Genomic DNA, 23,488 nt, shown 5'->3' with positions numbered 1-23,488 from the left:
GGCCTCCAAAGTGCTTGGATTACAGGCGTGAGCCACCACGCCCGGCCGCCAAAAGGTTTTATTGGGACAGGCCGAAGGCAGCCAGTTCAATATATTAGAATAAAGATATGGATGATAAAAAGCTTTCCCAGTTTAAATCTGTTTACCCCACATCCCTTTGTCTCTACTCTGTTTACACACAAACTGTGTGCTGGATCGCCCTCTAAGGGAAAGATCAAAGGGGAATTACCCGTTAATAGTGTTTACACTGGGCCAGGAACCTAAAGCGTTTATTCTTTTTTTTTATTTTATTTTTATTTATTTTATTTTGTTTTATTTTATTTTTTTCTTGCGACAGAATTTCGCTCTTGTTACCCAGGCTGGAGTGCAATGGCGCGATCTCGGCTCACCGCAACCTCCGCCTCCTGGGTTCAGGCAATTCTCCTGCCTCAGCCTCCCGAGTAGCTGGGATTACAGGCACGCGCCACTATGCCCAGCTAATTTTTTGTATTTTTAATAGAGACGGGGTTTCACGATGTTGACCAGGATGGTCTCGATCTCTTGACCTCGTGATCCACCCGCCTCGGCCTCCCAAAGTGCTGGGATTACAGGCTTGAGCCACCGCGCCCGGTCAATTTTTATTTTTTTAAGATGGGGTTTCATCATGATGGCCAGGCTGGTCTTGAACTCCTGACCTCAGGTGATCCACCCACTTTGACCTCCCAAAGTGCTAGGATTACAGGCGTGAGCCACCGCGCCCGGCCAAACGTTTATTATTCTTAAAGCCACTCTTTTAACCATGTTAATTATCCACAAGCCTGTTGACTTAGAACCTCTGTTATCAAATCTTTTACGGAACGAATGTGTGGATGTACAGGGGGTCTTGGTTGATTGGTTACATTTTTCCCTCTGAAAGCAACCGACGACCATTCCTAGCCCACTTGAATCACTGAACCACGCATGAAAGTGCATTTATTCATCTGTTGCTGAGTCAGGATCTGCAGGCCAGACCTCTGAAGGTGGTGGTGGACGTCTCAGGTGGTGACCCCATATGATACCCTCTCACAGCAGGCGCTCAAAACGGAGTGAACCTACATGATCATTGCTGCAAAGAAGGAACGGCAGACCTCCCAGAAACCAGAAAGTAAAGAGGGCTGTTTGGTCAGGTCAAGTAGTAAGTCATTGGTACCCACTGGGGATTCCCAAGCTCGGGGATGGAGCCTTTCGGGCTAGGGATTCATAATGGGACAGCAGTTATTAGCGCAACAGAATCAGTATCAGCCTCAATTAAGAAACATAATACAAGCTGCTGTTTCCCAAGCTCTAGGAACAATTGGGAAAAATCATGCACAAGTGCATCCAGTGAATAGGAAAAAAAGCAAAGGAAACGCTACAGCTATAGGTCCTCGTCTTTTTTTTTTTTTTTTTTTTTTTTTTTTGAGACGGAGTTTCGCTCTTGATACCCAGGCTGGAGTGCAATGGCGCGATCTCGGCTCACCGCAATCTCCGCCTCCTGGGTTCAGGCAATTCTCCTGCCTCAGCCTCCTGAGTAGCTGGGATTACAGACACGCGCCACCGTGCCCAGCTAATTTTTTTTTGTATTAGTAGAGACGGGGTTTCACCATGTCGACCAGGATGGTCTCGATCTCTTGACCTCGTGATCCACCCGCCTCGGCCTCCCAAAGTGCTGGGATTACAGGCTTGAGCCACCGAGGTCCTCGTCTTAAGCAAGCAGCATTACAGAAGAAAGTCTTAGCCTTCCCCGTAATTGGTGATTGGCAAGGCAATCAGGTGTATGCTTATAAAAGGATAAGAAATAAGGCGTTACAGGCTGGAGCCACGTGGCCAAGCAAAAGAAAAACAAAAGCGGGTGGTGGAAAGGCTCCGCAGGGAAGCTCCACCCAAGCCACAATCTCCTGAAGGGGCTGCGGGGGAGCGAGCAGCACCTGGGCGGGGCCAGCAAGGCTGCCATCCCCGGACCCGCGCTGCTGCTGCTCTCTGCAGATGTCCCACAGTAAAATTTCATGTGTTCTTTGTATACAAGCAACATCCCAACTTGTAATTCTCTGCTAAGATTTAAATAAAATTTAAGGATTTGTAAGACCTTTTTCTGATATTAGCCACAGTTGGTATTCTGTTGCAGGGTATTTGAGGAGACCGGAGAGACCAGTGTGTGAAACAGGAGGATTTTATTAAGGTGGTCACCAACTCAGCAGATTAGCATCTCAATACTAAGTGCCTAACAAAGACCGGGCTTGGCTCTTTATACATAAGGTACACAGGGGCACCAAAACAAGTTTGCAGGTGTAGAACAAAGGCAGTTCATTAAGCAATGATAGGCACCTAACATAGGCTTACATATGACTGTTGCTATGTGACCCAGATGTTTGCTATCTGTAGAGCTCAAGGATTCTAGCACGGGCCTTATCTATTGCCTTCTGCTACAGTGCCCAGAAAGCCAGAGTCCTGCCTGCTTGGGCATTTCTTATGACCTTCACTGTGTTACAGAAACTTACAGTTATCAGCTACAGAGAACAAGAATACAATAATTTATAAACTTACAAAACTTGCAAAGCAGGTTACAATCTCACAGAAGGGGAAGGACTCAGGATGTTTGCTTATAGAAAAGAAGAAAAATTTGGCTGGTCACGGTGGCTCACGCTTGTAATCCCAGCACTTTGCCAGGCCAAGGGGGGCGGATCGTCTGAGGTCGGGAGTTTGAGACCAGACTGACCAACATAAAGAAATCCCGTCTCTACTAAAAATAAAAAAAAAAATAGCTGAGCCTGGTGGGACATGCTTGTAATTCCAGCTACTCGGGAGGCTGAGGCAGGAGAATCACTTCAACCTGGGAGGCAGAGGTCACGGTGAGCCAAGATCGTGCCACTGCACCCCAGCCTGGCCAACAAGAGTAAGACTGTGTCTCAAAATAATAATAATAATAATTTATTCTTTCCTTTCTCTCATTAATTCCAACTCTATCCTAAACATGAGTGTTTTGAAATCCAATTTAAGTAAAACAGTAACCTCTGAAAAAGAGAAATTACAGCTAGCCCATGAATTAGTGAGGAGCAATTAAAAGCCAGCCACACAGCGTTGCTCCTCAATAGAAAAGAATGTCCTGGCCAGGCACAGTGGCTCACACCTGTAATCTCAGCACTTTCAGAGGCCGAGGCAGGTGGATCATGAGGTCGGGAGTTAAAGACCAGCCTGGCCAAGATGGTGAAACCCTGTCTCTACTAAAAATATAAAAATTAGCCAGGCGTGATGGCAGGTGCCTGTAATCCCAGGTACTTGGGAGGCTGAGGCAGGAGAATCGCTTGAATTAGGGAGGCGGAGGTTGCAGTGAGCTGACATCTTGCCACTGCATTCAGCCTGGGTGACCGAATAAAACTCTGTCTCAAAAAAAAAAAAAAAAGAAAAGAAAGAAAAGAATTTCCTAACTGACTGATAAGTTGCAAAACGTGTTTTCTGTCTTAAAAGACAACACTACTAGCACAAGCCTTACTCACCCTTAATTTTGTAAATTTAAATGATAAATTTCCATCAGCTACAAAAGAAGGCCCATGAATTAAAGAGCAATTATAACCTAAGCATTTAGAACCACACATTATCCTTTAAAGAAAAACTTTAAGTCAAATTAAATAATATTTGTTGAATTAAAAAGTAAAAATGTGGCCGTGTGTAGTGGCTCACACCTGTAATCCAAGCACTTTGGAGTCCAAGGCGGGCGGATCAACTGAGGTTGGGGTTCAAGACCAGCCTGACCAACATGTTGAAACCTCGTCTTAAAAAAAAAAAAAAAGTAAAAATGTGCCCATGCTCAAAAAAAAAAAAAAAAAAAAAAAATTATAAATGTGGTGAAAACATATGCATGAAAGACTGATTAGAAATAGTCTTTGCTCTGCTGGTAAGTCATTGTTTTCAGAACAGTTAGTCAGTTTAAGGTCCATAAACTTGATCGGCCTGAAAACTCAATTGCAGAATTTGTGCTATTCTGCCTGTGGCTTTAAGCCCATGCTTAAAATACATTCTTTGAGTCTCTGCTTCCAGAAAAAGTTTCAGATTTCCTTTTAAACTTCATATTACCAATTTCAGCTTGCCATTTTAATGATTAATGCAGTCAGTTGCTAAATTACAATCCTGATATCATCAAGATTTCTTTAAGGAAAGAGCAATTCAAAGCAGTATTGTACTTCTCCATACCTAATACTTTAACAGCTTTTTACAGTGGTTGAACTAATTTATACTCCCAACACTAGAAGAAAGAAATTTAAAACAGCAACGTCCTTCTGCAGGAAGGAGCATAAGAGAGAAAAAAAACAAGAAAAATAATAGTAACTTAATGCACTGTGGAAACAAACTCAAAGTGGGGCTAGGGAAAAAAAAAAAACCCACAGACACAAACACACACACACACACACACACACACACACACACACACACACAAACAAAAAAAACCCAGAAAGGTCCCCAGAGCTGCAAATACTCTGGAGGCTGAAATGAGAGGATGACCTGGGTGAGCCCCGGAAGGTGGAGGGCGCCTGAGCCATCATCCCACCCTCTGCTGGACCTAAGAGGTACTGCCGCTGGTGAGAGCCATCTGGTCCACCTTAAACATTTCAAGCTGGGGGACAAGTCTTAGACTTGGGGCTGACATCTGGCTGACAAGGCAACTGGACAGAGAAGCCAGCAGGTGGCAAGGGCAGAGGCCCACTGGGTTCACCACACAGGCCGGGTGTGGCTGAGTGTGGCGCGTGGGGCCTGAAGCCATCCGTCTGGACTCTATCAATCTTCCTCCCAACGCTCCCCCACGCTGTCTGCTGGTCTGGCGCCCCCGCGGCAGAAAGACAGAGTAGGGCTCAAGGAAGGCGACCGGCTCCTCCTCCCCGCCAGGGAGTGGGAGAGGTCCAGGACCCAGACGGCCACCCTCGGGCTGCACAGCCAATCCTGGGACAGGGGGTTTGCCGGGCCACACCCTCCGACGCCCGCGCGTCAGCCATCCCCACGGGGCTCCCCCAGCCCCGTCCCAGCCCGGGGGACGAGGAACTACACGGTGGGAAGAGGCAGAAACCAGAGGGGGTGGACATCAAGCATGGGCGGCCCCCGAAAATGCGCACCCTCGGAGCAGCACCCGATCCCTTCAGCGCTCGGAAAGCCCTTGGGCGGACTTTCCCAGCCCTCGGAAGATGGCACAGGACGATCCCCAAGATCCACGGGGACTTGGGAAAATGTCCGCCAGAGCCTCAGACGGCCAGGACCCAGGCAGGCTCGCGACCAGGCCTGGAGGTTGTCCCTGGTTCCCTGCATCATGCCTGGTGGGTCCTGCGGGTGGGTTCTCTGCAGCTGCGGTGATTTGGGGACCAGCCCGGGCAGTCCCACACTCGGCTAGTGCGGGGAACGCGCTGACAGCCTCCCCTCCACAGACCTGCACGCCTGAGCTCTGGCATCATCGGGATAGTTCTGCTGAGGGCTGCAGGACTCCTGAGCTCTGCTCAGCTCACAGCGAAGACTGTCCCTACCTCGGCAGCTGCCACTGGAGCTCCGGAAGACAAGAAAACTCTAGAAAGGCGGCCTCCCCCGCGGGCCACACGCTGTGCAGTCAGCCCAAGCAGTCTCTGGAGAAAGAGGCTTGTACGGCTATGTGGCCGCTAGGTGGCGCCCAACGACCACCCACGCAATGGTCAATTTTTTTTTTTTTTTTTTTTTTTTTTGAGACAGAGTTTCGCTCTTGTTACCCAGGCTGGAGTGCAAGGGCGCGATCTCGGCTCACCGCAACCTCCGCCTCCTGGGTTCAGGCAATTCTCCTGCCTCAGCCTCCTGAGTAGCTGGGATTACAGGCACGCGCCACCGTGCCCAGCTAATTTTTTGTATTTTTAGTAGAGATGGGGTTTCACCATGTTGACCAGGATGGTCTTGATCTCTTGACCTCGTGATCCACCCGCCTCGGCCTCCCAAAGTGCTGGGATTACAGGCGTGAGCCACCGCTCCCAGCTCGGCCTACAATTTCTAAATATCTAATATATTTGAGTATATTCTATTAGCCACAATTATATACCTGAGTATATTCTATTAGCCATAATTATAGTTATTATAATAAATTATTGTAGGCCACAGATATAATCCACTGCTTTTCATTTGTTTCTTTATAACCATTTCAAGTTTAATTCTGATGTAGTTTCTAAGAACTTAAAAAGCATGCAAAATTCTAGAGTATCGTGTCTTTAAGGAGGTTTATGAAATGATGAAAATGGCCCAGACAAGTTGAATACAGGTTTCTGATAATTTGAGTACCATATTGTTTGGACTGGGTAAGGATTGTATGAATTCTAAAGAAGAGACTTACTCATAAACTTTATAACTCAGGCAAAATAAAAATTAATTAAATATTGGGAAAATACTCTTTAACATTGAATTTTTTAGATATGCCATTATGAAAAAACTCTGTGGTTCAAGTCAAATTACCTATGAGAGTTATCAGTGCTATGCACCCAAACTGGAGAAACAAAACTTAATATTTAAGAGGAAATAAATTTTATGTTAAGTGTGCACTCATGGAAAACCTAGAAAGCCAACAGTCCCTTGTTTATTCCTGGGCTCTTATAGCTTTTATTATTGAAAGTACTGTATTGCATTACTCATCACAGAGGAGATAAAATAATCTAAATTAAATATAAATTAGGCTGTGTGTGGTAGCTCCTGCCTGTAATCCCAGAATTTTGGAAGGCTGAGGTGGGCAGATCACCTGAAGTTAGAAGTGATCTAACCTCAAGACCAGCCTGGCCAACATGGTGAAACCCTGTCTCTACTAAAAATACAAAAGTTAGTTGGGCATGATGGTGGGCACCTATAATCCCAGCTGCTTGGGAGGCTGCGGCAGGAGAATCACTCGAACCTGGGAGGTGGAGGTTGCAGTGAGACCAGATTGCACAATTCTACTCCAGCCTGGGTGACAAGAGTGAAACTCCATCTCAAAAAGAAAACATAAATAAATATAAGTGTGTGTGTGTGTGTGTGTGTGTGTGTGTGTGTGTTGGGGGTGACTATTCTAAATTACTGAAACAGGTTATGCCATCTTTCTTTTGTCAAACATATAATCCTGAGAAATCAATCAAAATGTCATGTTTTCTGCTATTCCATAGGTCATTTAAACATTTATACAGAAAATTTATTCAATTTTTCTTTATAATGCATGTTTTTGGTAGTATAAAAGCTTTCACATGCAAGAAGTCTGCATATTCTTAGCAATAGCTAAAAGAATATAAGAAAATGTTGGGCTGGGCGCTGGTGTAATCCCAGCACTTTGGGAGCCCAAGGCAGGCGGATCACGAGGTCAAGAGATCGAGACTATCCTGGCCAACGTGGTGAAGCCCCATCTCTACTAAAAAAAAAACAAAACCATAAAAATTAGCTAGGTGAGGTGGTGCATGCCTGTAGTCCCAGCTACTTGGGAGGCTGAGGCAGGAGTATTGCTTGAACCCACGAGGCAAAGGTTGCAGTGAACCGAGATTGCGCCACTGCACTCCAGCCTAGCACCTGGTGACAGAACAAGACTCTGTCAGAAAGAAAGGAAAAGAAAAGAAAAAAGAGAAGAGAAAAGAGAAAGGAAAGAAAGAAAAGAAAGAAAGAAAGAGGCCGGGCGCGGTGGCTCAAGCCTGTAATCCCAGCACTTTGGGAGGCCGAGGCGGGTGGATCACGAGGTCAAGAGATCGAGACCATCCTGGTCAACATTGTGAAACCCCGTCTCTACTAATACAAAAAAATTAGCTGAGCATGGTGGGGCGTGCCTGTAATCCCAGTTACTCAGGAGGCTGAGGCAGGAGAATTGCCTGAACCCAGGAGGCGGTGGTTGCGGTGAGCCGAGATCGCGCCATTGCACTCCAGCCTGGGTAACAAGAGCGAAACTCCGTCTCAAAAAAAAAAAAAAAAAGAAAGAAAGAAAGAAAGAAGGAAGGTTTCCTCATGGAACATCACTGAAAAAGTCTCCCATGATAAGGATATTTATTTTACTAGACAAGTTGTAAAAATGTTAAATAATGTATAACAGATACAATAGCAATGAGAAAAGCTAGCTAAATTGACTGGATTGCTTTTGTAATTGCAGATTGAAGACAATCATGTATACTTAGAGTCAAAAAGAAGTGTTGACCCTCATAAAATAGTCATTGGAAGGCCTATGCACCTAATAAGAGAACCTCATGTATCTTCTGTTACTGAAGTCTAATATGACTACATGCAACAAGGCTTTAATGCATTATGGCAAAGCATATTTTCACCAGGTAAAGAAAGTCTACTGACTGAGGACAGTAAATCTCTTTATAATCTACAACCCAGAGATTAAATCTGCTTGCCATCTACACTGCAGCAAGACCTCAGGACCTTGAACCTTGGGTTCATGATCCCACAACTGAGAAGGGGACCTCAAAACTCTTACAATTTTATACCCACTGGAGATCTTAAGGTAAAGCTAACTAGGAAAGTTTCTCCTCAAAAGGAGATGGCAGACTTGATGTAGACTGCTTTTTTCACAAAATTAAAAATCACGCTATTTCTGCTATCATGACACTCTTAGATCAGTTTTTTTTTTTTTTTTCCACTGCAAACAAAAGAAATAAAGGTCAGGCACCATGGCTCATAACTGTAATCCCAGCACTTTGGGAGGCTGAGGCGGGTGGATCACCTGAGGTCAGGAATTTGAGACCAGCATGACCGACATGGAGAAACCTCATCTCTACTAAAAATACAAAGTAAGCTGGGCATGGTGGTGGGCGCCTATAATCTCAACTACTTGGGAGGCTGAGGCAAGAGAATCACTTGAACCTGGGAGGCAGAGGTTGCAGTGAGCTGAGATTGTGCCATTGCACTCCAGCCTGGGAAACAAAAGTGAAACTATGTCTAAAAAAAAAAAAATAGAAAAAAGAAAAGAAAAATAAGGTCTCTTGTGTGCACTCATGGGTTATACTTTTATATGTAGAGGATTTTGCAGCCAACCTTATCTATGAACAAATTTATGCCTTGATAGAATTAAATATGAAGGGCCAATGTGGGTGAGAAATTTTAGCAGGACATTTGTTGCCTGATAACATCAGAAACAGAATATTGGTCCACTGCTCTTAACTTACTACATAAATTAAAGATAATTTATTTAGAATAGGATAAAGCATATTGCCAGAGGCCATTACTCTTCTGAATGAGCATCATTTGTTAGGTCATTTTTTTTTTTTTTTTTTTTTTTTTTGAGACAGAGTTTCGCTCTTGATACCCAGGCTGGAGTGCAATGGCGCGATCTCGGCTCACCGCAACCTCCGCCTCCCGGGTTCAGGCAATTCTCCTGCCTCAGCCTCCTGAGTAGCTGGGATTACAGGTACGCGCCACCGTGCCCAGCTAATTTTTTGTATTAGTAGAGACGGGGTTTCACCATGTTGACCAGGATGGTCTCGATCTCTTGACCTCGTGATCCACCCGCCTCGGCCTCCCAAAGTGCTGGGATTACAGGCTTGAGCCACCGCGCCCGGCCTTGTTAGGTCATTTTTCCCCCCCAGGGTTTAGGATAATTAAGACAATGGTTAGAAATTTATCCTCCATCATAGAGATCTATAGCAGATTCTAGTCTAAGAGTTATGGTGACGCTATAGACTTTAAATATTCCTCCTAAAGTTGTTCTAAACAATAAAATTTCTAATATATAACCTAAATAATAGATTACTTACTGGATAAACAGAAGTATCTGTGCAGTTGCTAATACTTGTAGTTTGACATGGAGAAATACGTGGAGTATTGCAGAGACTCAGTTGTAGGGGATTAATGAACAGTCTGCTTGGCTGAAATGAGTAGACCATTTATCTAGCTAACTATTTGATCTATTTAATTTTAGTTGGTTGTTCACAGGTACGCTGGCTAAAAAGCATACTTAAAAGTTGTAGTATTTTTCTTCTGCTTGTCAAAATAGTGTCTCCCTACTGCAGTGTATTCTTTCAAAAGTTATAAATGTTTGCATGTAGTCATCTCTAGAATGTCAAATGGTCTCTCTTTTTTTTTCTTTTTGAGATGTAGTCTTGCTTTGTCACCCAGATTTAAGTGCAATGGCTCAATCTTGGCTCACTGCAACCCCCGCCTCCTAGGTTCAAGTGATTCTCTGCCTCAGCCTCACGAGTAGCTGGGATTACAGGCACCACCACCACAACTAGGTGATTTGTATTTTTAGTAGAGATGAGGTTTCACCATATTGGCCAGGCTGGTCTTGAACTTCTGACCTCGTGATCTGCCCACCTGAGCCTCTCAAAGTGCTGGGATTACAGTCGTGAGCCACCATGCCTGGCCCAAGTTGTCTCTGTTTAACTGGCATTAAAAAAACTCAAAGTTATATGTGACCATCAGGACATTGTAACCTATAAAGGACATTATAAAAACAAAAACCCGAAATGGCCGGGCATGGTGGCTCACACCTGTAATCCCAGCACTTTGGGAGGCTGAGGCTGGTGGATCACCTGAGGTCGGGAGTTTGAGACCAGCCTCACCAACATGGAGAAACCTCGTCTCAAAAAAACAAACAACCAGCTGGGCACGGTGGCTCACGCCTGTAATCCCAGCACTTTGGGAAGCCGAGGCGGGTGGATCACGAGGTCAAGAGATGGAGACCATCCTGGTCAACAAGGTGAAACTCTGTCTCTACTAAAAATACAAAAATTAGCTGGGCATGGTGGTGCGTGCCTGTAATCCCAGCTACTCAGGAGGCTGAGGCAGGAGAATTGCCTGAACCCAGGAGGCGGAGGTTGCGGTGAGCCGAGATCGCGCCATTGCACTCCAGCCTGGGTAACAAGAGCGAAACTCTGTCTCAAAAAAAAACAAAACAAAACAAAACAAAACAAAACAAAAAAACCCAAAATAATGAAAACTGAGAGTGGCACTAAGACCCCTGAGTTTTGGTTGCATTTTGACCTATGCCAGAACTTAACCAAAAGGGGAAAATATTTTAAACACAATTTTGAAGGCCAACATTCTGGACTGAGCTTTTTAGTGTATTTATTTTTTATTTTTTGAAATGGAGTTTCACTGTCTTGGCAGGCTAGTCTTGAACTCCTGACCTCAGGTTATCCACCCACCTCAGCCTCCCAAAGAGCTGGGGTTACAGGCATGAGCCACCATGCCCAGCCTGGACTGATCTTTTGCACTAGGCCCAAACAAACCAAACCAAACCACATGAGTCACTCATGGTAAATGTGTCATAAACTGAAAATTTAAGGAAATAGGGAGATCCTTAGGATCTACAGGCCAGGTTTTGTTTTTCTTTTGTAAACAGCAGATTTGAACACAAGGAGTTCCCCTCTACTGTAATTCTTTTAAAAAAAATGAAGTCTTTTTCACTTTACAGAACCTACAATTCTGCTATTTTAAACTGGAATTTGAGAGTAAATAAGTACTTTTTTGAGAGAGAGAGAGAGAGAGTTTCACTCTTGTCTCCAGGCTGGAGTGTAACGACGCAATCTCAGCTCCCTGCAACCTCCACCTCTGGAATTCAAGTGATTCTCCTTCCTCAGCCTCCTGAATAGCTGGGATTACAGTCACCCACCACCACCTCTGGCTAATTTTTGTATCTTTAGTAGAGATGGAGTTTCACCATGTTGGCCAGGCTGATCTCAAACTCCTGACCTCAGGTGATCTGCCTGCCTCGGCCTTCCAAATTGCTGGGATTACAGGTGTGAGCCACCACACCCAGCCTAAATAAGTACATTTTTGATGGTGACAGAGTGATATCAATATCTAAAATTTTGGTCTGTTTCTCAACATTGAGATGTCCAAAAGGGAGAAATCGTTAAATTATAGCTGTTTCCTATTGTGTTTAATTTTGGTTAATATGTTTTTTTATATATAGTAAACTGAAACCTAACTGGATATGTAAATAGACTGTAAGCCATTCTTGTACCAATTGCTGTGTCGTTGCCAATAAGAGGACATCAGTGGTTTAAATCATGTTCAAATAAGGCAAATCCCAGGCTGTAATCAATCCAGCTGTTTCTGTACCTCACTTTTATTTTCTGTATGTCACTTTGCATATTTTGTCCATAAATCTTTTTCCACTATGTGACTGTTCTGGGTCTCATTAAGCCTACTGTGAATCCACGGTCTGCCTGATTTGCAAATTATTCATTGCTCAATTAAATTCTGTTAAATTTAATTTCATTTCTCTAAAGTTTTTTCTTTTAAAAGTTTTCAAAAATTTTTTTATGATGAAAAATATATAATGTGTTCTCGGGCTTTGTTTTTGTTTTGTTTTGTTTTGTTTTTTTAGATTAAGCTTTGCTCTTGTTGCCCAGGTTAGACTGCAATGGCAGGATCTCCACTCACTGCACCCTCCAATTCCGGGGTTCAGTCATTCTCTTTCCTCAGCCTCGCAAGTAGCTGGGACTGTAGGTGAGCACAACCATGCCCAGCTAATTTTGTATTTTTAGTAGAGACAAGATTTCACCATGATTGGCCAGGATGGTCTTGAACTCCTCACCTCAGGTGATCCACCCACCTCAGCCTCCCCAAGTGCTGGGATTACAGGCATAAGCCACCATGCCAGGTCAGCTTTGATTTCATAAACTCAGACCTTAGCTATTTTTCCAAATTATTTTATGTCCTTTCAAATTGCTTCTGCAATTTTTTTTTTCTTGAGACAGGATCTTTATTACCCAGGCTGAAGTGCAATGGTGTAACTGATCATGGCTCACTGCGGCCTCGAACTTCCAGGCTCCAGCAGTCTTCCTGCCCCAGCCAACTGAGTAGCTAGGACTACGGACATGCACCATTATGCCTGGCTAATTTTTTAACTTTTTTATCATGAAGACAGGATTTCACCATGTTGCCCAGGCTGCATTTGAACTCCTAAGCTCATGTGATTCTCCCATTTCAGCCTCCTAAAGTGCTACGATTACAGGTTTAAGTCACTGTCTGCTTCTGCAATTTCTTCAGAGAATTATTCTCAATAATAAACAGTAGTATATGGGCACAGCTCTAAAGAGCATCTGTCCTCTATTGTAAAAGTTTCACTATCCAGAATTTCAAGGGACTACGACAGATTCTGTAATAGTGTTATCTATGGTGGTGCATGGCCTTTGAAGTTAGAGTTAATTCTGAGTCTCAGCTCAATCACTTAGTAGCTGTTAGTCTTTGGACAAGTTTTTATTTTTATTTATTTATATATATTTTGAGACAGAGTCTTACTCTGTCTCCCAGGCTGGAGTGCCATGGCATGATCTTGGCTCACTGCAACCTCCGCCTCCTGGATTCAAGCAATTATCCTGTCTCAGCCAATCGAGTAGCTGAGATTACAGGCATGCAACACTATGACCAGCTAACTTTCTTTGTATTTTTAGTAAAGAAGGGGCTTCACCATACTGACCAGACTGGTATCAAACTCCTGACCTTGTGATCCACCCGCCTTGGAATCCTAAAGTGTTGGGGTTACAGATGTGAGCCACCGTGCCTGGCCCTGAACAGGTTTCTTTCTGTGGAAGAGTTCCATAAACCACATACATTAAAAAGGGCAGAATAATAATAATTGCCAAAATGTTAGCAATTTTTCATCCCTCCTGTATCCTTAACCATTGCCAGGTGCTTTTACAGCTGTTCTACCAAGATCCAGAATCTGTCTTCTGAACACTAGATCTGGCTGGTCATATTCGCTCAGGGCAGTAGAAACCTGTGAACATGACAGTGAGCTAGTTTGGGACCCAGGCTCAAGTGGTCTTGAATGCTCTGTTTTTATTTCACAATGCTGCCATCTGTGTAGGAAAAGCCTATGTTAGCCAGCTGGAGAATAAGATATCATGGACAGGAGAAACAAGGGGCCCCTGTTGACAGCTCCAGAAGCAGAAGCTCCTTCCCAGAAACACAGTTGTTTAGTCAACAAGCAGCTGATGATACATGTTTAAAAATGCTCAGCTGAGACTAGAGAAATGGGCACATTGAACCCAGCACGAATGACTGACCATCTGAATTATGAGCTAATAAATTTTGGATGGTTTGTTATACCACAATGGCTAACTAATACATGCACCCAGTGTAGGTAGGATGCCAGGATTTAATGACAGTTTCAGTACTACTTACATTCTCCCAGTGCACACCCTAAAGGTACTATTCTTTCCTCTTGTTTAGAGTTGGATGTCTTGTGAGGTAATACTGAGTAATGCAAAAATACACGTAGCCATGTATGCATGTGATTTGTGCTTTTACCCACACAATCCCCCACACCACAGGAGAAAACAGATAACCACAGCCGGACCATTAGGGCCAAGGCCAAATAGCAAAATCAGCTTGTCTTTAATCTATTTTTTTCTTATCTAAAACTTGGAGGTCAAGAGTGTGGACAGTTCTGAAGACACAGTGTTCTCTTCTCCTGTGGCCCCATCATCATTTTTCACTGTGTGATCTCTAGAAGGAGGGTGGGCAACAAGTGATCAGCAGTGGTCTACATGTGGTTATTTTATTCCTATTGCCCTCTGCTCTTTCTAGGCACTATCTGTTCTACCCCAAAAGCTGAAGAGAGATGGGGGTAGGGAGAGGCTGTCCTCTCATTCCTGGCAGAAAAGGGATGGTCAGGCCATTGACCATCCTGATGTCAGAGCTGCGCTTCAATGTAGCAGCTATTGGCCATGTGTTGCTACTGGGTGCCTGGAATGTGCCTGGTCTGAACTGCAGTGTCCTAGAAAGGTAAAATATGAGTTAGTTTCAAAAGTTTTGTTCCAGATAGATATATATATATATGTGTGTGTGTGTGTGTGTGTGCATATAATTAATAATTACGTTTCTCACTTATTAAAATGACAATATTTTGGATATGTTGAGTTAAATTGTTATAATCCATTTTACCTGTTGTTTCTTTTTAAAGCTTGTCTACTAAAAAAATTTAAAATTCACATGTGGCTCACATTTTATTATTTCATTTGATTTATCTAATGTATTTTTTTTTTTTTTTTTGAGACGGAGTCTTGCTCTGTCGCCAGGCTGGAGTGCAGTGGTGCAATCTTGACTCACTGCAACCTCCACCTCCTGGGTTCAAGCGATTCTTCTGCCTCAGCCTCCCGAGTAGCTGGGACCACAGGCACGCCCGGCTAATTTTTATATTTTTAGTAGAGACGGGGTTTCATCATGTTGACCAGGATGGACTCAATCTCTTGACCTAGTGATCCGCCCACCTCGGCCTCCCAAAGTGCTGGGATTACAGGTGTAAGCCACCGCGCCCGGCCGATCTAATGTATTTTTTAATTTTTTGAGACGGAGTTTTGCTCTTGTGACCCAGACTGGAGTGCAATGGCGTGATCTCAGCTCACTGTAACCTCTGCCTCCTTGGTTCAAGTGATTCTCCTGCCTCAACCTTCCAAGTAGCTGGGATTACAGGCGCCCACCACCACGTGCAGATAATGTTTTTTGTATTTTTATAGAGACAGGAGTTTCACCATGTTGACCAGACTGGTCTCGAATTCCAGAACTCAGGTAATCCACCCACCTCGGCATCCCAAAGTACTGGTATCACCGGTGTGAGGCACAGCACTCGACCTGAGGCTCACATTTTATTTCAGAGGATTTCCTTCTTTTAAAAATCTCAGGCTGTCTGCTCAAAGGGCTAGAAGCCAGGAAAGTCATAAAATTTAAAATTTTAGAACAATTGTTATCATATTCTTTTAATTCGTGAATAGCCATATGGCATATTATTTACAGGTGCATGTGACCTTATACATAAGGTTAAAGGCAAACACCCTCTAGGGTGAGCTTGGCTCAGCTCAGGAAGGAAGCTGTGCCTGAGAAGGCTGCAGCCTAGGCTGTCACTCGTCATTCAGCCCAGCATCTGATCACTTCTTCTGTCACTCAGGACCTGAAGGGGCGGGTCTTAAACATTATCCAATCAGGGACTCTGAGCTTGAAGTAGCTCAATCAGACACGCCGCTGGAGCGGACAGGACGGCTTCCGGGTTTGGCTGGGCGTTTGTCTCTCCCTGCAGCGGGAGTTCCAGGTCTTGTCTTCACTGCTGTGTCTTTTTCTTCTAGAGGCCCATCCTCTGTGGCCCTGTGACCTGCAGGTATTTGGAGATCCACAGCTAAGATGCCAGGAAGCCCTGGAATTCTAGAAATGGTGAGAGTGCTGAGTCAGACATCCCGAGAGAGGGGGAGGGGCTGGTTGGAACCAGTGGGAAATGGCTGTGGCAGGACTCAGGCCTCACCGTAGTCAACTCCACAATCTGCTCCCTGAGTTCTTGTCTAGCGCAGCCTCAATCCCCTTCAGCCATAAGATGGCGGCTGCGCTGACAGCAGTGGTCCTGGGTGTCCTGTCTCTGCCTTGCAGTGACTGTGTCTTGGTCTGGAGCCCTCTCTGGGCAGCTTTGCACCCGCAGTGCTGCGTCTCTCCCAGATTGTGCAGGGACCACGGGAGGGTCCTCAGGGGAGAATCCTGATTTGGGGCGTGGGATGATGAATGGGAAGAGCTTTGGTCCATGGGGTTTTCAGTTTCTATTTTCTCCTATTAAAAATTCGTGGCAGTCATTGCAAAAATATTAAAGAATTTAATCAAAGAGTGATTCAGTAATTTTAGAGCACCCGGTATGTTTTGTAGTTTGTGGTTTATGAGAGGAGCTTTTTGTAGTTTGTGGTTTATGAGAGGAGCTTGAAGGAAAGACTTTTATAAGGTGCATGATGAAGAAAACCGTATTTAACAATTGGTTAGGTACAGTTACATAGTAGTTTCTGTAAGTAGGAACTACAGCTTCCTTAGTCTAATTGGCTGCCACTTAATTATTCTCACACTTCACAGGGGATTGATTTTCCTCTGCATTTTTCACGTTTGTGTTTCAAGCAGGATCTCAAGTGTACCTCCCACCCCCACTCCTCCAGCCTAACTCTGGCCTGCAGTTAGATTTAAACTGTAAAAAAAAAAAAATACTAAATCCAGTTTCTTCTGACATTTCTAAATGCCAACTTTTCTTTCCTAATTCCCATTATCAACTATTTTTCCTTTAGTGTACATTTTTGATACTGTATTTTAATTAATTATTTTTTGACAAAGCATTAAATGGCACTTAAAATTGTTTTCTGTTTGAAAATATTTCCCATGAGAAGAAAGCAAAAAATAATTCCCTGACACTGTATTGCACAAAATTTCTATGCCTTCTTTTTTTTTTTTTTGAGACGGAGTTTTACTTTTGTTGCCCAGGCTGGAGTGCAATGGCTTGATCTCAGCTCATCGAAACCTCCGCCTCCCAGGTTCAAGCGAGTCTCCTGCCTCAGCCTCCCAAGTATTTGGGATTACAGGCTTGTGTCACCACACCCGGCTGTTTTTTTTTTTTTTGTATTTTTAGTAGAGATGGGATTTCTCCATGTTGGTCAGGATAGTCTTGAACTTCCAACCTCAGGTGATCTGCCCGCCTCAGCCTCCCAAAGTGCTAGAATTACAGGAGTGAGCCACCGTACCTGGCGTTAAAAAAAAAAAAAAGAAAGAAAGAAAGAAAAAACTCTTCCTGAGGCACAGAAGTCCTAGAATATTTTTGGGCACAGTTTTTCTTTGGAAATTTTATTTTTTAAAGTTTATTTATTTTTAAATATTTCAGCATTTATTTTAAGTAGTTGAACAACAGATGATTTTTTTTGTTGTTGATTTATTTTTATTTTAAATTTGTTTGTTTCATAATACTTTATGTTCTGGGGTACATGTGCAGATTGTGCAGGTTTGTTATATAGGTATACACATGCCATTGTGGTGGTTTGCTGCATCCATCACCCCGTCATCTACATTAGGTATTTCTCCTAATGCTATCCCTCCCCAATTCCCCCACTTCCTGCTATTTCTCCTCTAGTCCCCCACCACCCAGGCCCTGTTCTGTGATATTCTCCTCTATGTATCCATGTGTTCTCATTGTTCAACACCCACTTATGAGTGAGAACATGAGGTGTTTGGTTTTTTGTTCTTGTGTCAGTTTCCACAGAATGATGGTTTCTATTTTATCCATGTCCCTGCAAGGGACGTGAACTCATTCTATTTTATGGCTGCATAGTATTCTATGGTGTATATGTGCTACATTTTCTTTATCCAGTCTATCATTGATGGGCATTTGAGTTGGTTCCAAGTCTTTGCTATTATTATAAACAGTGGCACAATAAATATACATGTGCATGTGTTTTTATAATAGAATGATTTATAATCCTTGGGTATATACCCAGTAATGGGATTGCTGGGTCAAATGATATTTCTATTTCTAGATCCTTGAGGAATCGCCACACTGTCTTCCACAATGGTTGAATTAATTTACACTCCCACCAACAGTGCAAAAGTGTTTCTCTTTCTCCACATCCTCTCCAGCATCTGTTGTCTCCTGATTTTTTTTTTTTTTGAGACGGAGTTTCGCTCTTGTTACCCAGGCTGGAGTGCAATGGCGCGATCTCGGTTCACTGCAACCTCCGTCTCCTGGGTTCAGGCAATTCTCATGCCTCAGCCTCCTGAGTAGCTGGGATTACAGGCACGCGCCACCATGCCCAGCTAATTTTTTGTATTAGTAGAGATGGGGTTTCACCATGTTGACCAGGATGGTCTCGATCTCTTGACCTCGTGATCCACCCGCCTCGGCCTCCCAAAATACTGGGATTACAGACTTGAGCCACCGTGCCCGGCCGTCTCCTGATATTTTTAATGGTCACCATTCTAGCTGGGGTGAGGTATCTCAATGTGGTTTTGATTTGTATTTCTCTAGTGACCAGTGAGGATGAGCTTATTTTCATATGTTTATTGGCTGTATAGATGTCTTCTTTTGAAAAGTGTCTGTTCATATCTTTTGCCTACTTTTTGATGATGATGTTTGTTTTTTTCTTGTAAATTTGTTTAAGTTCTTTGTAGATTCTGGATATTAGCTTTGTCACATGGGTAGATTGCAAAAATTTTTTCCCATTCTGTTGGTTGCTGGTTCACTCTATTGATAGCTTCTTTCACTGTGCAGAAGCTCTTAAGTTTAATCAGATTCCATTTGTATATTTTGGCTTTTGTTGCCATTGCTTTTGGTGTTTTAGTCATAAGTCCTTGCCTATGCCCTTAATGGTATTGCCTAAGTTTTCTTCTAGAGTTTTTGTGGTGTTAGGCCTCATGTTTAAATCTTTAATCCATTTAGAGTTAATTTTTGTATAAGGTGTAAGGAAGGGATCCAGTTTCAGCTTTCTGCATATGGCTAGCCAGTTTTCGCAACACCACTTATTAAATAGGGAATTCTTTCCCCATTGCTTGTTTTTGTCAGGTTTGTCAAAGATCAGATGGTTGTAGTTTTGTGGCATTTTTTCTGAGGCCTCCGTTCTGTTCCATTGGTCTATATCTCTGTTTTGGTACCAGTACCATGCTGTATTGATTACAGTAGGCTTGTAATGTAGTTTGAAGTCAGGTAGCATGACACCTACAGCTTTGGGGTTTTTTGTTATTGTTTTTGTTTTGCTTAGGATTATCTTGGCTATGCAGGCTCTTTTTTGGTTCCATATGAAGTTTAAGGTGGTTTTTTCCAGTTCTGTGAAGAAAGCCATTGATAGTTTGATGAGAATAGCTTTGAATCTACAAATTACCTTGGGCAGTATGGCCATTTTCACAATATTGATTCTTCGTAACCATGAGCATGGAATGTTTTTCCATCTGTTTGTGTCCTCTCTTATTTCCTTGAGCCAGTGGTTTGTAGTTCTCCTCGAAGAGGTCCTTCACATTCCTTATTAGTTGTATTCCTCAGTATTTTATTCTCTTTGTAGCAGTTGTGAATTGGAGTTCACTCATGATTTGGCTCTCTCTTTGTCTATTATTGGTGTATAGAAATGCTTGCGGTTTTTGCACGTCGATTTTGTATCCTGAGACTTTACTGAAGTTGCTTATTAGCTTAAGGAGATTTTGGGCTGAGACCATTGGCTTTTCTAAATATACAATCATGTCATCTGCCAAAAGGGACAATTTGGCATCCTCTCTTCCTATTCGAATACCCTTTATTTCTTTCTCTTGCCTGATGGCCCTTGCCAGAACTTCCAGTACTATGTTGAATAGGAGTGGTGAGAGAGGGCATCCTTGTCTTGTGCAGAATCCCCCACTTTCAAAGGGATTGCTTCCAGTTTTTGTCCATTCAGTATGATATTGGCTGTGGGTTTGTCATAAATAGCTCTTATTATTTTGAGGTATGATTCATGGATACCTAGTTTATTTAGAGTTTTTAGCATAAAGGACTGTTGAATTTTGTTGAAGGCTTTCTCTGCATCTGTTGAGATCATTTGGTTCTATTTAGGTGATGGATTATGTTTATAGATTTTTGGATGTTGAACCAGCCTTGCATCCCTGGGATGAAGCCGACTTGATCGTGTTGGATAAGCTTTTTGATGTGTTGTTGGATTCAGTTTGCCAATATTTTATTGAAGATTTTTACATCAATGTTCATCATGGATATTGGCCTGAAATTTTTTTTTTTAGTTGCGTCTCTGCCAGGTTTTGGTATCAGGATAATGGTGGTCTCATAAAATGAGTTAGGGAAGAGTCCCTCTTTTTGTATTGTTTAGAATAGTTTCAGAAGGAATGGTACCAGTTCTTCTTTGTACCTCTAGTAGAATTCGGCTGTGAACCCATCTGGTCCTGGACTCTTTTTGGTTGGTAGGCTATTAATTGCTGCCTCAACTTCAGGCCTTGTTATTGGTTCATTCAGGTATTCAACTTCTTCCTGGTTTAGTCTTGGGAGGGTGTAAGTGTCCAGGAATTTATCCATTTTTTCTAGATTTACTGGTTTGTTTGCATAGAGGTGTTTCAGTAATCTCTGATGGTAGTTTGTATTTCTGTAAGATCGGTGGTGATATTCCTTTTATCATTTTTTGTTGCATCTTTCTTTGGAAACTTTATGTTAGAATGATGTGTCTTCAGCCCCCCGCTTTAGTTTTTTCCAGGTCCTGGGTTTCAGTAATGTCTTGGGGTAAACCAAGATACACACCATGACTTTTTCTGTCAGAATGTCTCATGCATATCAGCTCCTGGGTCATTTTCTCTCTAAGGCCAACCTGAGGTATGGAGCGTAGCTTCTCAAGGGAGCAGGTGGATGCCCTGGGGCTGAGAGGCATCTCCTGGCATACTCTTTCTTTGAAAAACTAACCCCTTGAGATATTAAAGTTGTCTTCACCCAACCCAGCTTTCATTTCTTTTTTTTTTTTTTTTTTGAGACGGAGTTTTGCTCTTGTTACCCAGGCTGGAAGGCTGGAGTGCAATAGCGCGATCTCGGCTCACCGCAACCTCCGCCTCCTGGGTTCAGGCAATTCTCCTGCCTCAGCCTCCTGAGTAGCTGGGATTACAGGCACACGCCACCATGCCCAGCTAATTTTTTTGTATTTTTAGTAGAGACGGGGTTTCACCATGTTGACCAGGATGGTCTCGATCTCTTGATCTCGTGATCCACCCGCCTTGGCCTCCCAAAGTGCTGGGATTACAGGCGTGAGCCACCGCGCCCGGCCAGCTTTCATTTCTTAGAGACACATTGCTGGTCAGTCAATCAGATGCTGGTATTGAGGGGGAAACCACAGAAATAATTTCTGCTCCTTGAATTCTCTAAATTTTATTAAAAAAAAAAAAAAAACACCTGACCCAAGTGAGATGGTGCAAGAACTAGCAAAGTAAAATGCACCTGGGGCATAGTGTAGAGTCTCCTGAGAGGGTGGTTATTGAGCACTTAAGGTGAGCAGAATGGGGTGGGTGAATATCTCAAGTGATTGCATGGCCCAACTTGACAAATGAATCAGATGCATCTGTTTTCTAATTAGCACTACCACTCCTTGGGTTTGTCACCTTGAAAAAATTTGTTCACTTACTTTGTCTTTCATTATTTAACTGTAAATTGTATTTTATTAGGACTTGAAAGGTAAGAAAAGAGCATAAAAGAAGTGGGTTTCAGAAAAAATAATATCTAATCATGTATTTTATTTGCGAGAAATTTCGTTTACCTGTTTTTCTTTTCTTTTTTTTGAGACTGAGTCTCACTCTGGTGTCGTGCAGGCTGGAGTGCAGTTGCACGATCTTGGTTCACTGCAACCTGTGCCTCCCAGGTTCAAGCAATTCTCCTGCCTCAGCCTCCTGAGTAGGGGACTACAGGCTCATGTCACCACACTCAGCTAACTTTTTTGTATTTTAGTAGAGACAGGGTTTTGCCATGTTGCCCAGGCTGGTCCTGAACTCCTGAGCTCTGGCAATCTGCCGGCCTTGGCATCCCAAAGTACTAGGATTATAGGAGTGAGTCACCGTACCCTACCACTTTTTTCTTTATTAGAGTAAGTTTAGAAATTTTCTCAGGTGTATTTTTTTGTGAGTATATGTGTGTCTGTGTGTGAGCCAAAGATTTATTTTTTCTTGTATTTGAAGTACTCTTCAACAACATCCTTGGCCTGAGATTCCTTACAGTAATCCTTAACTACTACACAACTCTAACCAATGCTTTACTGGGTTTTCCCTCTCTGACAATTTTACAAAGGCCTACCCATTCCCCTAGTTTTTTGTTGTCATCAATCTTAATTAGGTTGATTTGGTGTTCAGCACAAAGGGCCTCAACACACTTGACATACATAGGCTCATGACAGTTGCATGCAAGCACACAAAGATGAGCTTGGCGCTTGTCTGAGGCTTTGGCAGCTTCTCAAATTTCACATGCTAGGCCATGGTGGATGAGGGCGGTCTTCAGCACCTCTTGTAAAGCAGTATTAATGTTTATTACACCTCCAGCAGCAATGCCTTCCTTGGCCATGGTGGTGGGTTATGGGTAAACCCTAGAGCTTGAATGCACCCGAGCCTCTGCCTCTGTACTACTCGACAATGGCAGAGAAAGAGTATATATATATATATATATATTTTAATAAGGAATTGTGGTCTTATGACCCAGGCTGGAAGGCAGTCGCACGATCTCAGCTCACTACAACCTCCACCTCCTGGGTTCAAGCAATTCTCCTGCCTCACGTTCTCGAGTAGCTAGGATTACAGGAGGCACACCAACATGCCCAGCTAATTTTTTTATTTTTAGTAGAGAACAGGGTTTTACCACATTGGCCAGGCTGGTCTCGAATTTCTAATTTCAAATGTTCACCTGCCTTGGGCTCCCAAATTGCTGGGATTACAGGTGTGAGTCACCAGGCCCAACCTATGATATATACTTTTATACATATATATATATTTTTAAGGATAACTATATATATTATATATATATATGAAATATATAGTGCATATGACTTTGTACACAAGGTTAAAGGCAAACACTCTCTGTCTCTCTCTGTCACCCAGACCGGAGTGCAGTGGTGCAATCTTGACTCACTGCAAACTTCACCTCCCAGGTTCAAGCAATTCTACTGCCTCAGCCTCCCGAGTACCTGGGATTACAGGCACGCACCACTACGCCTGGCTAATTTTTGTATATTTAGTAGAGACAGGGTTTCATCATATTGGCCAGGCTGGACTTTAACTCCTGACCTTGTGATCCGCCCACCTCAGCTTCCTAAAGTGCTGTGATTAC

General features: G+C 43.2%; 2 protein-coding genes and 1 pseudogene across 2 annotated transcripts in view; 1 reads left to right on the top strand and 2 right to left on the bottom strand.

Annotated features, from left to right (window-relative positions):
• LOC105710986 (zinc finger protein 93) overlaps positions 1–23,488 on the bottom strand; it is a 491,114-nt gene that overhangs the window by 425,730 nt on the left and 41,896 nt on the right. The window lies entirely within an intron of this gene.
• LOC105710978 (zinc finger protein 708) overlaps positions 15,926–23,488 on the top strand; it is a 38,813-nt gene continuing 31,250 nt past the window's right edge. The window contains exon 1 of the mRNA XM_064381570.1: positions 15,926–16,092. Coding sequence (XP_064237640.1) covers positions 16,063–16,092 — 30 coding nt within the window. The 5' untranslated portion in view covers positions 15,926–16,062. The remainder of the gene's footprint in view (positions 16,093–23,488) is intronic.
• Positions 22,329–22,729, bottom strand: LOC110567931 (small ribosomal subunit protein eS12-like; annotated as a pseudogene).

The sequence above is a fragment of the Aotus nancymaae genome, unplaced genomic scaffold (assembly GCF_030222135.1).
Source record: "Aotus nancymaae isolate 86718 unplaced genomic scaffold, 86718_ANA_hifiasm-v0.15.2.pri h1tg000028l, whole genome shotgun sequence".
Taxonomy (NCBI): Eukaryota; Metazoa; Chordata; class Mammalia; order Primates; family Aotidae; genus Aotus; species Aotus nancymaae.
Note: the sequence above shows the minus strand (reverse complement) of the source record. Positions and strands in the feature narration are given on the sequence as shown.